At 33.7% G+C, this 12,818-nt stretch overlaps 1 protein-coding gene across 50 annotated transcripts in view; it reads right to left on the reverse strand.

The window, feature by feature from the left end:
- The window catches only part of LOC136830697 (actin-binding LIM protein 2-like), a 634,275-nt gene that overhangs the window by 25,493 nt on the left and 595,964 nt on the right, over positions 1-12,818 (reverse strand). For 26 of the 50 annotated variants that reach the window (XR_010850718.1, XR_010850719.1, XM_067090435.1 and 23 more), the window contains 6 exons: positions 9,941-10,067; positions 9,364-9,548; positions 8,625-8,782; positions 6,481-6,555; positions 3,722-3,917; positions 3,157-3,384 (listed from right to left, as the gene is read on the reverse strand). Coding sequence is in view for 44 of the 50 variants with exons in the window: in XM_067090435.1 (XP_066946536.1) it covers positions 3,157-3,384; positions 3,722-3,917; positions 6,481-6,555; positions 8,625-8,782; positions 9,364-9,548; positions 9,941-10,067 (969 nt within the window). In the remaining 6 variants the exon portion in view is untranslated. Of the gene's footprint in view, positions 1-3,156; positions 3,385-3,721; positions 3,918-6,480; positions 6,556-7,713; positions 7,753-8,624; positions 8,783-9,363; positions 9,549-9,940; positions 10,068-12,818 lie in introns of all 50 variants that reach the window. The other 24 variants (XR_010850721.1, XR_010850720.1, XM_067090443.1 and 21 more) reach the window with 2 other exon arrangements.

Raw genomic sequence — 12,818 nt, forward strand, 5'->3', positions numbered from 1 at the left:
TGTGAGAAAATGTGTGCAGATGACCCTTGAATTAGTATACTGCAATGAAATTTTCATTAAAAAAAATTGTTTTAAATACACTCATCACATACATATGCCCAAATGTGTGGTCTTCAAATGTCCTCAGACACTGGACTCTCTTGTATAACAGAAACAAGATCAGTATGGCAGTAGCACTGCTATGTACCATCTGGAGCCACAGATACCTATCAATTACCCGCCTCACTACAGAATGTAAAGTAAGGCACTTATACCTGCATAGCTGTCAACTGAATCAGCAAAATGAGGTCATTTACCATATATGTGAAACATAAAGGCTATTAAATGCTGAATTCCTTATTTCTATGCTGCATATATGAATGGATGAGTTGAGAGAATTATGAAGAAAAGGAAGGTAATTCCCCCAAGGCCTTCACCAAAATGGTAAAACTTGGCCTGCTGATACTATCAGTTCTAAAGAAAATGCACCCATCCACTTGTGCATTAAATCCCAAAGGTAGCAATTTTAAATACCAGACTGACAACTCCAGGTACCTATACAGTATTTAAAAGAGCATTTAAATCTCATTTAAGTTTAATAACAAAAGAATTAGAAAGGGCTATGGTTTCATGAGCTGGAACTTTGCCCTCTGACACGTTACTGAAATTCTGAGAAAGACCTGGCTGAGTCAGCATGTGACCATGTTCTTAAACCTGGTGGTATCTTCTCTAGGAACTTCTTCTCACACTGTTGGACTGTGGAACAGCCTCCCAGAGGATGTTGTGCAATTGGAACTTCAGAAGTTCAAGGGAAAATGTAATGCATTATTACCATAATACTATTCTTCTTGCATTTTAATACTTTTCTTTCTATTTATCTATTTACTATTGTTTTTTTGATAAGTGGGATCTCTTCTTTCTGTATTTCACTTTACTTCCTCTTAATTCTTCCTAATGAACATCATATTCCTTGGAAGCTTGAATTTCAAGTCAATGGCCCCCATGGGCTTGTTCCATAAGAACAGGTCTCATCTACTGAATAATAATAATAAAATATTGACCAAATACCATCACTGGACACAGCAAACTGTCCTCCAAGTTACTAGCATTGGATAAAAGAGAAGAGATGGCAAACAGGTGGTGCATGCACCATGCTACTACAGATCTCCTCTGTCTGCCAGACAAAAGTGTTTGGGGGACGTAGATGACCACAAATTTGGGCATGTATGAGCAATGGGGTTGTACAGAAATGAATCCCATTTAGGAGGCACTGACAAAAACACCATTTTTTTTCTAGCTTGACAGTTACTTCCCACAAATGCCACAAACATTCTTTGTCAACTTAAAAAACAATGAAATGAACAACTCAAGGGTACACTACTTCAATACTTAATGCAGAGCACATTTCTCATACAATTATAACAGTACTTGCTATATAGTAGAATAAGTTGATAAAAATGAACAAATTAAGCTCATCTAGTCTACCTATGAATGTGAATAGAGGTGCCATGATACTCTTACTTAAAATCATGTATGTCTCAAGAGAAAAATGCTATACTTTTACAGCATGTAAACTATAATCCTAGAGTATTTCACAGACAATGCAGTAACACATTAAGGCAACATCAATGGATAATAGCAATAAACTGTCACTAAAGATCATTTGTAATGACCTAAATCTTATATTCAATCAACTTTTCATTTCTCAAAAAGCCTTTTTATATGCACAGCAAACAAATTAAAAAATTAGTTGCTTGATCTTCCTTAATTTTTAAAAAATGTTAGCTTTTTAACAGTCAAACTTTATAAGCTAATAATTGCAAGAAAACCACCATCAACATTTACTAATATTGGCACAAGAAACTAACTAAACAAAGTATACAATAGTTGGAACTGACCATTTATGATGCAAGGGTATATACTGTAAACATTTCAATGTTCTTCATATACTATCAATTTTTTTCAAGCATGGGTATCTAACCTGCTGCTTATTACTTCTAAAATTTATATCACCTTAAACTTTACCCTCTCCTGATCATGTACCTCTGTTCACTTCATAAAGAATTAAGAGGTGGAGGAATGCTATGGAATAAAGATGCACAGCAATACCACAAAGACTTAACAAAAGATAAAAGTTAATTTAAAAGTGTAAATATCATGAAAAAAGTACCATGAAAAGGAAAACACTTGAAATAGACCAAATGCCTTACATGAAGACTATAATGCCTACAGGACTTCCCATCACAGGTTCATAAAACTTGAAGTATCAGAAAAAAGGGACTATGACAATTAGAAACACATTTACTGTATACTATGCGACAGGAGTTTATGTTTTATAATGAGAATCTGAGACACAGGAACATGCAATTCCCTTTACGCACCAGGGTTTTGTACAGATAAATCTCTATCATCCTAGTAATGAACAAATTTACTGGTTGAATAATAAATACCCAAACATTTTCAGGCCCAGAACATTTACACCTGCACAGTATTAAGTGAAAACAAGGAGTAAAAGCCACATACAAAATAACATGTATGGTATAATTACGCAGCTGAATTTCAATGCACTGCTCAGTTTTTATAACTTTAGAGCAGTATGCAGTAAACCCATGTATATGAAAAGCCCAAGCCCATGGAAACATATGCATTGTATACAAAAGTTAACCCTGGCTTCTGAACAAGAATGCAAAACACACAATTACAAAACTGCAAAAGCAAGATAAATGGCACAATTTATATATTAAATGGATTTACATTTCAATTTACAAACTTCTGTTATGGTCATTAAATTTTCTGAATGTATGTTTTGCACACATTTCAACAACACAGTACCCTAAACCTTACAGAAATAAGCACAACTGCAAAGTCATTTCAGCAAATTGCATGATGATTAACCAATAGGTCTTGAGATGTCTCAGACCAACTCATATACCAGTATGACATTTCTGTAAAACAATAATATGATAGCAGATGAGCTAAATGACTTCTGGTTGCAGAGTTATAAGACTTTGTTAAGGCATAAAGCTAATATCTTTTTTGTATGATATCACTTTGTATACTGGTGAATGGCCCTTAAGAAAGTAGACTTCACTGGAAGATATTCAGGCACCACCCAAGCACAGGGATAGAAATTTATCTGTACCTGTACTGCACTCGAAGGCTTTCTAAAATTCATACCTGGATCTGTATAAGGGTAAGGAGGTGCAGGGAAATCATCTCTTTCTATTCGTGAAACATCTCCACTTGGCGGTTTCCGTCCTCCTGGATAATGTGATAGTGCGATAGGCTCCTCATTATTCATATGAGGAGACTTTGGTCGAGGTGTTTCTGTCTGCATTTGATCCACTAAAACTCGCATGCCTAATCTACTATTCGTCTTGGGAAGTGATAGTTTTCTACAATCAGCTGAAAGGTAAGAAATGTAACAGGACATAATCCAAGTTTTTCTTTCGTTTCAATTATAATTTCTTGCAGAATGAAAAGGAAAATTTCCCAAAATTCATTCACTTTAAAGAATATGAAAAGAGAAAAAAATATTATACAATAGCGCATCCAATGACTGAATGACTATATGGAATCATATAATGTATATACTGTACACTGTACAAGAAACTAAATTTTTAAGTTAACATAAAATTCTTTTATCATGAATAATTTTAGATATTTACACTGGTGTTCCAATATCAGTAGCATGAAAATATGTAAGAAGCAACTGAAACACCCAGTTAACTATAAAACTTACGAGGCGGACGGTGGAAGTGTGGAGATTTGGGTGGAGGACGGTCATATGGGTCCAATGGACGCTTGAGATAACCTTGTGAAGGTTCGGCAGTAAGATATGAGTATGTGTAGATACGCGTTATATCAACAGGACTTTGTGAAGATTTGTACTCGCGCAATATCAAACCAGGCGAGCATGTGCGATAAGGACCCGAGAACTGTGGAAATATATAGGCTTTACTATATTTCTACAAGCACATTATACTTAGCTGTAACCACAATACAGTACAGAAATTATCCGACCATGGTTTTTGTTTCATATCAATTTTGTTTCATATCAATTATGTCTGAGACTTTCCTTCTTAAAGTTTTCTAAATTAAAAGTGAAAAAATTAAGTAATTACATAATGCAGTAATTTGTAAATATCTCTGAGATCAATAAAACAAACCTAAACGCAAACACAATTTAAGTCATGAAACAAGCCAATTCCTTGCATAAGTTTTCAAGATCTGACAACAATGTATGCAATACTATACTGAAATGTAGTTTGCTTTGAACTCCTGTTGGTGAACTTTGGGTATTTTTAGCTCTTCTACAGATTGTTCCTTAGCTTCAATTTAGAACATTTTTTCTATACTATATACTACTGGGGCTAGAACATTTTCTGATGCCCCACCATTAGAGGGACACCAAAAAAGCAGTTTAAAACTATGCTATAAAACCATTTTAAGAGAAATTTCCTAGAATGCTTTTTGTTACCCTTAGCTACTGTTATGACTTTACATAAAATGGAACTGACTTTTTTTCTTAAGTACTATATTCATCTTTAGATATTGCTAATTCTCATTACTGGATACCTTATACGTATGTATTATGTAATATTTCACATGTATGCCAATTATATGAAAATTAAGATAAATGAAGATACTGCATGGATTTTCCATTTACATTTAGAATTTCTATGTTGCTGTCTTACTAATATTACAGGTTCTACTGACTTATGTGATGTAATTATCATGAAAAAATGAGAATGTTGTGTTCTATTTTTGGTTTATTTTTAAGACAAATTACAACTAAAATGGAAAAGCTTCCTAAATCTTACTTTGTGTACTAAAAATATTCCTACCCATGAAATTTCCATCAGAGTTAAAGCATTGGGAAGTTTACTAGTGTAAGGAAACAGTATACTTCTACCTATACATTACATTCCTTACACTGCAGTTTTTGTTTCAACTGTAGTTGCTTAAAATTAACAGATAATAGCTCATGACTCCCTTGTGTAGTGGTTCTTCATAGTAACTGAAACCCATCAACATTATCATTCAATGAAGACTTGGGCAGTGTCTTCTCTTTGCAGGACTGTATATTGAATAAGGTAAAATCTTTAGGCTTTATTTAAAATCCTGTGTCACCCTGAGAATTTTCTTCACGATGGGGACAAATCCAAACATACATCAGAATGCCACCTTAATACCAATAAAAGTAGTCACAAATGATCTTGTTTAATGACATGAATTTCTATCTTGTATTCACAAGCCTCTTACTGTAAACCTTTTTATTCTTCTTATTGTTCAACTGTAACTGGTAACAAAGATTCCTGAGATTGGTCTTCTACGTGTGAGTAGTTTACAAGATGTTGGCTAATACCCAACTTTTCTAGAAACAGTTTTACTGATACAACTGAGAAATGGTTAAGCAGTTATGATGAGTTTTCAAACCCTTATGCATGCATAGTTCAGCACAGAATTTTCAACATTTCATCAACTTAGGACAACCTTTTTCATAATACTGTACAGACTGATGACCTAGTCTATGTATTAATTAACTGTGTGAATGTGGGTATTCTTATTTACCGTTACCCACACAAATTATACAAAATCTAGCCTTTTTCTTTTTGGCATCTGCATTAGGTGAGCTGCTCCCGAAACTTTTATATTCATTCCAAATAAACTCTCACACAGAAATCTGAACTCAAATGGCAGTGATAATTTTCTTTTAATCACACCTATGGCCTATTCACTATCTCAATATTAGATAGTAGTAACACTATACATGGGAAATATAATGCTGTGGTACTGGTTTTGTCTGTCAGCTTCAAGATGAAATTATCTGTACAAAATGGACACCTGCAACTCCCATAGGACCCCCAATTGCTGAGCTTGAGTAATAAGCACTGATGTGTAAAAATCAAATTTGGATAAAAATTTCTGGTAACGTTCTCAAGATTTTCAGCACTTTTCCTGATTCATTGCTGTGTAACACTGCAAAATGGCAACATTAAAGAAGGGAAAGTTACTCTGAACTTAACATTAATAGTATACAAACACCTTCCAAGCCTCTAGAAGTGGAATATCTGTGATTAAATTTCCACAGAGATGTATTTGGTGAGTTTCAGTCCATCCTAACATTAGTCATTAAAAAACTAGCTTTTCAAGCTCTCTGACCAATCACCAATTTTCTTTCCTTGAGTCTATGCTCCTGAAAACGTTTCTTATTTGACATTATCTCTTTTGTAGGGATATAAGGTTTTTCTACCTTACTTTGGTGTTTTGAATATTATTCATGTTCAGACACCTTGACTAAAAAAAATCTGCAATTTCAGGAAATGGAAATTTTCTTTGACACACACTAAACAATTTAAGACTAATAATATTTCTAAAACTAAATACTGTAACAATATCCTTACCTTACTCATCTATAGAGCATCTTAACTGACACTAACAGCTGTAAATAAACCAACTATATAAATACAGGAAAAGAAAAGCAAACTGGAAACGCACCTTCCTGCTCAGGCTGTTATAGGGACTATAGGAGCGGAAGGATCCATTAAGACTTGGCGTGCGGGAACGAGAAAACTGAAAAAAAATTGTTAACAAAACAAAAATGAATCTAAGCATGCAAATACATACAGGCATCTTTGTAACACCTTAGCATGCTGCTAAAACAATAATAATAAAGACAAAAAAATTGAAACAAAATCTTAAAAACTACACTGACAATGCAAGAAGCCCTGAAGCACAAGAAGTGTGTACCTGTCAGTATGAGGGTTAACCTATGTGACATAAACCAACATAGAGTCAGATTCATGTTAAAACAAAAATGTGTTGTAAAAGTGTTCCTGTTTTAATTAGAAGATAATGTGTGTTCCATGGCTATGAAAAAATTTTACTGCTAACTCAAGCACAATTGATATCTTATTAACCTCAAACACTGTAAAGGGCTTGCATTAATATATTACAGGAATATAACCAAAGGTAAAATGCTAAATTATTAACTAAAGACCAAATGAAAATGTGACTGAGCTAGGGGGGCTTAATGCTTAATTGGTACAGAGTTCCCCAAGTGCGGTACTTAACTGAATTAAGAATCCCCATACTGAAACTATTCTAAACATGAACGGTGTGTACAGTAAACTAGGGAGTTTGCTTGAGGGACAGTGAATTGTGTTGCTTTACACAAAAGAACAATGAGTGAGTGGTTTCCTTCCTATGTAAGTGGATGTGAGACGAGTACAAAAATAAAATGCAGCTACACTTGCAGTGCAATGCTACAAAGCTGTTAAAATGAGGTAACCAACCAGTTATTATTGAATGTCTAAATTACATCTACAAAATTATGCAACTCAGTAGCATGTTTGCTTCAATTCAAAATAAAATTTTTGACTGCCAAGATAAAAACTCACAAAAGCTAAGCCCTCTATACAGAACTAAAGTCGTGGGTGTTGCTTGTGGAGGGGCCCCATTAGTATACTTGCATGGCATCAATAATTCTGTATACCTTTTCATTTTAATCTTTAGAAGTGACACTGTCAGTGATGATGATGATGATGATACAGGTTAAGTGAAGGTTATCTCTCTCTAGAAACACTGGGATTGGAACGTCATAATCACTGGACAAGTCACAGTTCATCAATGGGTTAGTTACTACATTCGTATACAAAATCAAAACTTAGTCACAGGGTTTCTAAAAAAAAATCTTATCAAATACAGCAAATAACTCTCCGTTAGGCATACCCGCCGCCATCTCCCCGTGGACTCTACAGTTTCGATAAACTGTTGAGATGAAAACCAAGTTATTGTACTATCTACTTAATTATCTTATTCTCTAGGCTAAGGGAAATTTAAGACATTTTTAATACTGATGCACTAAATGTTGACTTGAAGATATTTTCCAGTGAACATCACACAATATTTCATGGAATTAGAGATCAGTATTGAATTACATTCAGTTGCAAACAGTAAAAATAATACGGAAGTTTAGGAATGCCTGCCTAAAAATGCAATGGTTAAAAACACTTGAACAAAAGTATATGTTCATTGGCAAATAAACCGTACTGAACTACTAAACATAAATGCAAAATTTCATTCTTTTACCATATGAAGAAAAGCAAAATTAAAAATAAAATCTAGATGCAGACTTGACACATAAGCACTAACGAAAAGGATGCAGAAATACTTTTCTTCCTAAAAAAACCTGCTGTAACAATATTTCTACCAAGTTACTAGAAGTCATTCAGTTTCCATTCAATCTTTCATTCAGAAATTAAATTTAATTTTCAGCTCAGAATAGCAAAGATTGCACCAATTACCAAAGGATAAGAATCACACAAATGCTATTATTTTCATCAATATATATGGTCAGATGTTAGATAAAAGCCCTTTAATGCAGATATTACTATAAACTCATCAGTAAGGAGCTTTCATGAATATTACTTATTCTCTTCCAACAGTTGTTGAATCTATATCGAAGTACATAATCAATTATGGTTCAACTTTCATGTAGAACTTTATTCAATGATAATAAACAATTTATTGTATTCACGTAGAAACATTGTTACCAAACTAAAGCATAAAAATACTACAAAATAATAATAGGCCCAAGAAAAAAGGAATAATGATACAACCGTACAAGATGGTCAACTTACCTGTGTTTCTGAAGCTGTAGAACTCAAGCCATCAAAGTCACGTTCTCGTTCAACTTTTTGATCTCCGTTCACGTGATGACCATTGGATATAGATCCATTTAAAACTGTACCATTTTCAGTGGGCCCTGGACCACAGCGAGGATGCCATATTGCCGTTCCTGTGAAAAATGCAATATTTTATGAACTATGTCCAGAAGTACAATTATTTCATGTATGACGGCTAAATTCATGTGAGTGAGCATTGTGTGTGATAAAATAAAAATAAAATGTATATCTCTATTATAAAAATAATTTCCTCCAAAAAATTCACTTATTATCAACCAAATTTACATGTGGGAATGCATAATGCTTTACATGAAACAACTTTTGTTGATGAAAATCACTGCTGCTCTTACGTAACTCCTTAAAATACACTCTTAACATATATTTATTTCATTTACATGCAAAATGGGGCAATTAAGACAGTGTCCCTTTAAACAGCTTATGAATGAATGCAGCTAATACTGTACTCAGGACTGACTGCTGAAACTGTATCAACACTGATAAGTCATCTGGTCTGAATCCTACCAAGTGACACAATGAGAAAAATAAACAAGAGCTTCAGTTAAACACAGGAGGGCGAACTTTAAACAGATTTCAATTCCAATTCTCTGTCTGAAAAATCTGAAGACACCTGAAAAGTTTAAATCAGTCTCGGAAAGATCCAAAAGAAGAACTAAGGTAAACATTAAACACAAACCTTGCAAATACATCTCCTCTCCATCCCCAAACGGATCACCGCACTTCGTACAGCGTGCACAAGTCGGGTGGAAATGATGATTGTCTCCAGCTTGTAGCACCTTACCACTGATGAATCGATTGCAATAAGCACACTTGACGCCAAACTGTGCCTGATAGTCCTTTTCACAATATGGCAAGCCATCCCTAAAATCACATTTGAGAATATCACTAACAGTAATAGTATAGTATTCAGTATGTGAAAAACATGGCACAGTAATGCTGAAAGCATAAAGGCTGTAGAATGGATGTAAATATGGGTGAGCTGGAATTGAAACATTCTTTTTAGTTTTTACACTAATGTATCTGACATTAATGCATCTTATACGTAAAAATATTAAAAAAACTGGGAGAAGGGGCATCTACAAATCATTTAAGAATAGTTTCCTTCACTGCACAAATATCTACAAAATTATACAATAATTATAAAAACCATCACAATAAAAAGTTAGTCCTTAACTAAGATAAGCACCAATACAGCAATATTACACTGAACAACGAAATATGACAACTTGAATAGAAATATATACCGTACTCACTTTCCCATATATTCTCCATGCAAGACAGTATTGCAGGCAGCACACTTGAAGCACCAAATGTGCCACTGTTGATCCAGGGCAATCAATGCCTGGCCCTCTACCAATTCCTCCTTGCATCCTGCACATTCTATGAAGAGAAAACAACTTGTCAGTATTTGAAACTATACTATAAGAGAGAAAAATAAAGTAAAATGGCTATGGGTCCCAAAGTCTATCAATTTCAGATGAAACTTGATGGTAAATAAATAGGAATACTGTACTGTAATGGAAGAGATAGAATTGCTACATAATTGAATACTCTGTCAGTGCTGATGCCACCTTAACAAATGTTAATGAATGATGAGGAGCACTGCATAAAAACCGGCTTCACAGAATAATACAGACGGTTATGAACAATGAATGAAATCTTGTGATAAAACCAAACAAAATGGGAGGAAAATAAGTTGTCAGTAAAAAAAATTACTAATAACGAATGGGAATTATGTCGATTAACTTCTGAGAGAAAGAGAGAGAGTATGAATATTGCAGATATTTCAGTTAGATGGTGATCAGAGTGGGAAGAAAGAGAATATATATATATTATTAGTAAAATTTCAGTAGAATGAGGCTGGGAATACCTAATGACTTGTTACTAAGCTAGCTGTTAAAAATACTGTACTTAATTCTGATACTCTTAACCAAAAAAGAAAGGGGGAGCTGTGTATCTTGAATGAACTGATATGAAAACAAAAACAATTCAAAATATGAATACAATCATTCTGATGATACAAAGAAACATCCACCATAACATGCCCATCATTTACTTAACTTTGGGATCAATTTAATCATAGGACAGACCCAATTAACTGCAATTTAATGGCAATACAACACTCATAAAATAAAAAGAAAACAAAACCTAAAGAAATAACTAAAATTGTTACAACATCAACAGAAAGGGATTTACCTTAATGGGGAACATTATTTATTTTTAACTAATAACCTATAGAAGGATTTGAATTAGAAGAAAAAGAAAAAATTATATGTTTTACAGATGCCTATGAAAAAGTCCACAATAAAACCCTATGATTGGAATTCAATGAAGTACACCACTATATTTTATTACTTCCTACAATAAAAAAAAAATTAAACTCTAAAATTCTAGAAAAGAGAGAAAGAATTTGAACATACATGCAATACTAGGACAAAAACAATGTGCTCACAAAACAAAAGGAGTAAAGTATGATTCTGATAAATAGAGATGCAAGTCAGAAATATTTCTTCCTAACTAACCAAAACAGGTTTAAAAAGTTTTGAGAAATTAAGGCGTTTCAGCACAAAATGGAAGCTAATTAAAAATATCTGACAGAAAAGCAAAAAGATAATGACACAATGAAGTCTCAAGATCTTAATATTCAAAATATTACTTCAAAACTTTCAGAACAGTATCAAAAACTAAAGTTGGGACATGAATGTTTATCATTCGATATCCTGACTAAATAATTACTCCAGCTACATACAAAAAAACATAAATGGCCATATAAAACTACATATAATACGTATTCAATTTCCTTTTATATGTATATTTACTAATGAAAGATTAAAAAAAAAGAGGTATTATATTTTCGAAATGTGGTCGGCACTTTCCAGAGAGAGGGGAGGTCAAATCAGGAACAGCCACTGAACCTGCCACGCATACATTACACTTCAACGGGTGATAGTAAACCTGGTTTACAAGATTAAATAACCCAACATTAAATGAGACACAAAATACTACCTTGCCGCGGCAGGGTGCGATAACAGGGACCTGCAAAAATGTTTTTTTCATCTTATAATGTGCCAAAGATTCAGTGCAATTTCACATACATTAGTTCACCTTTTTGAATTTTTGTGAGAGAGAGAGAGAGAGAGAGAGAGAGAGAGAGAGAGAGAGAGAGAGAGAGAAATATCCGAAAGTACTTTCTGTCCTTCAAAGGCCCCCATGAAAAGATGGATGTTTTCATGAGATGGAATATGAGTGTGTTCAAAGAAATTACAGTTAAGATAATATCAAACTGTTAATGGATAAATAATAATAATAATAATAATAATAATAATAATAATAATAATAATAATAATAATAATAATAATAATAATAATAGTATAAACATTGCTTACCAAAAATCAATTTACATTCATATTTTTCACTCTTACAAAAATAATCAGTTTTCACGGAAAACTACTTTCACATCAAATGACAACCTGCACCCCACTCACTTTTAATAGGGAAAAATAAGCAACTGTCTAACAGAACTGTTGTAACCTTTTCAAATAAAAAAAAATGACAGACGTAAGGTTGAAAGGGCAAACTGTAAAAATTAAAATATATAAAAATTAAAGCTGTAGTCACGACAAGATTCGATTTGCTTTGACATGTCCCATTCAGTGAAACTAAACAAAGACCAACAAAGTCAAGAGCAAAAACATGGTCCAGAAACAAAGGCAACATCGTATCTCTCTCTCTCTCTCTCTCTCCTCTCTCTCTCTCTCTCTCTCTCTCTCTCTCTCTGATAAAAGAGCAACAACATTACTATTTCTCTCTCTCTCTCTCTCTCTCTCTCTGAAAAGAGCAACACCATTACTATTTCTCTCTCCCCTACAAAACCCCCTCTCTCTCTCTCTCTCTCTCTCGCCCCTCTCTCTCTCTCTCTCTCTCTCTCTCTCTCTCTCTCTCTCTCTCTCTCTCTCTCTCTCATAAACGAACATTATTTCTATTTCTCTATCCCTCTCTCTATCTCAAAAACCTCTCTCCCTCATAAAAGAACAACATTATTCCTATTTCTCTCTCTCCCTATCTCTCTCTCTCTCTCTCTCTCTCTCTCTCCGTCTTAAGAAAGTCACTGTAACAAAACTTCCTACAATT

Source organism: Macrobrachium rosenbergii, chromosome 47 (assembly GCF_040412425.1).
Source record: "Macrobrachium rosenbergii isolate ZJJX-2024 chromosome 47, ASM4041242v1, whole genome shotgun sequence".
Classification (NCBI taxonomy): Eukaryota; Metazoa; Arthropoda; class Malacostraca; order Decapoda; family Palaemonidae; genus Macrobrachium; species Macrobrachium rosenbergii.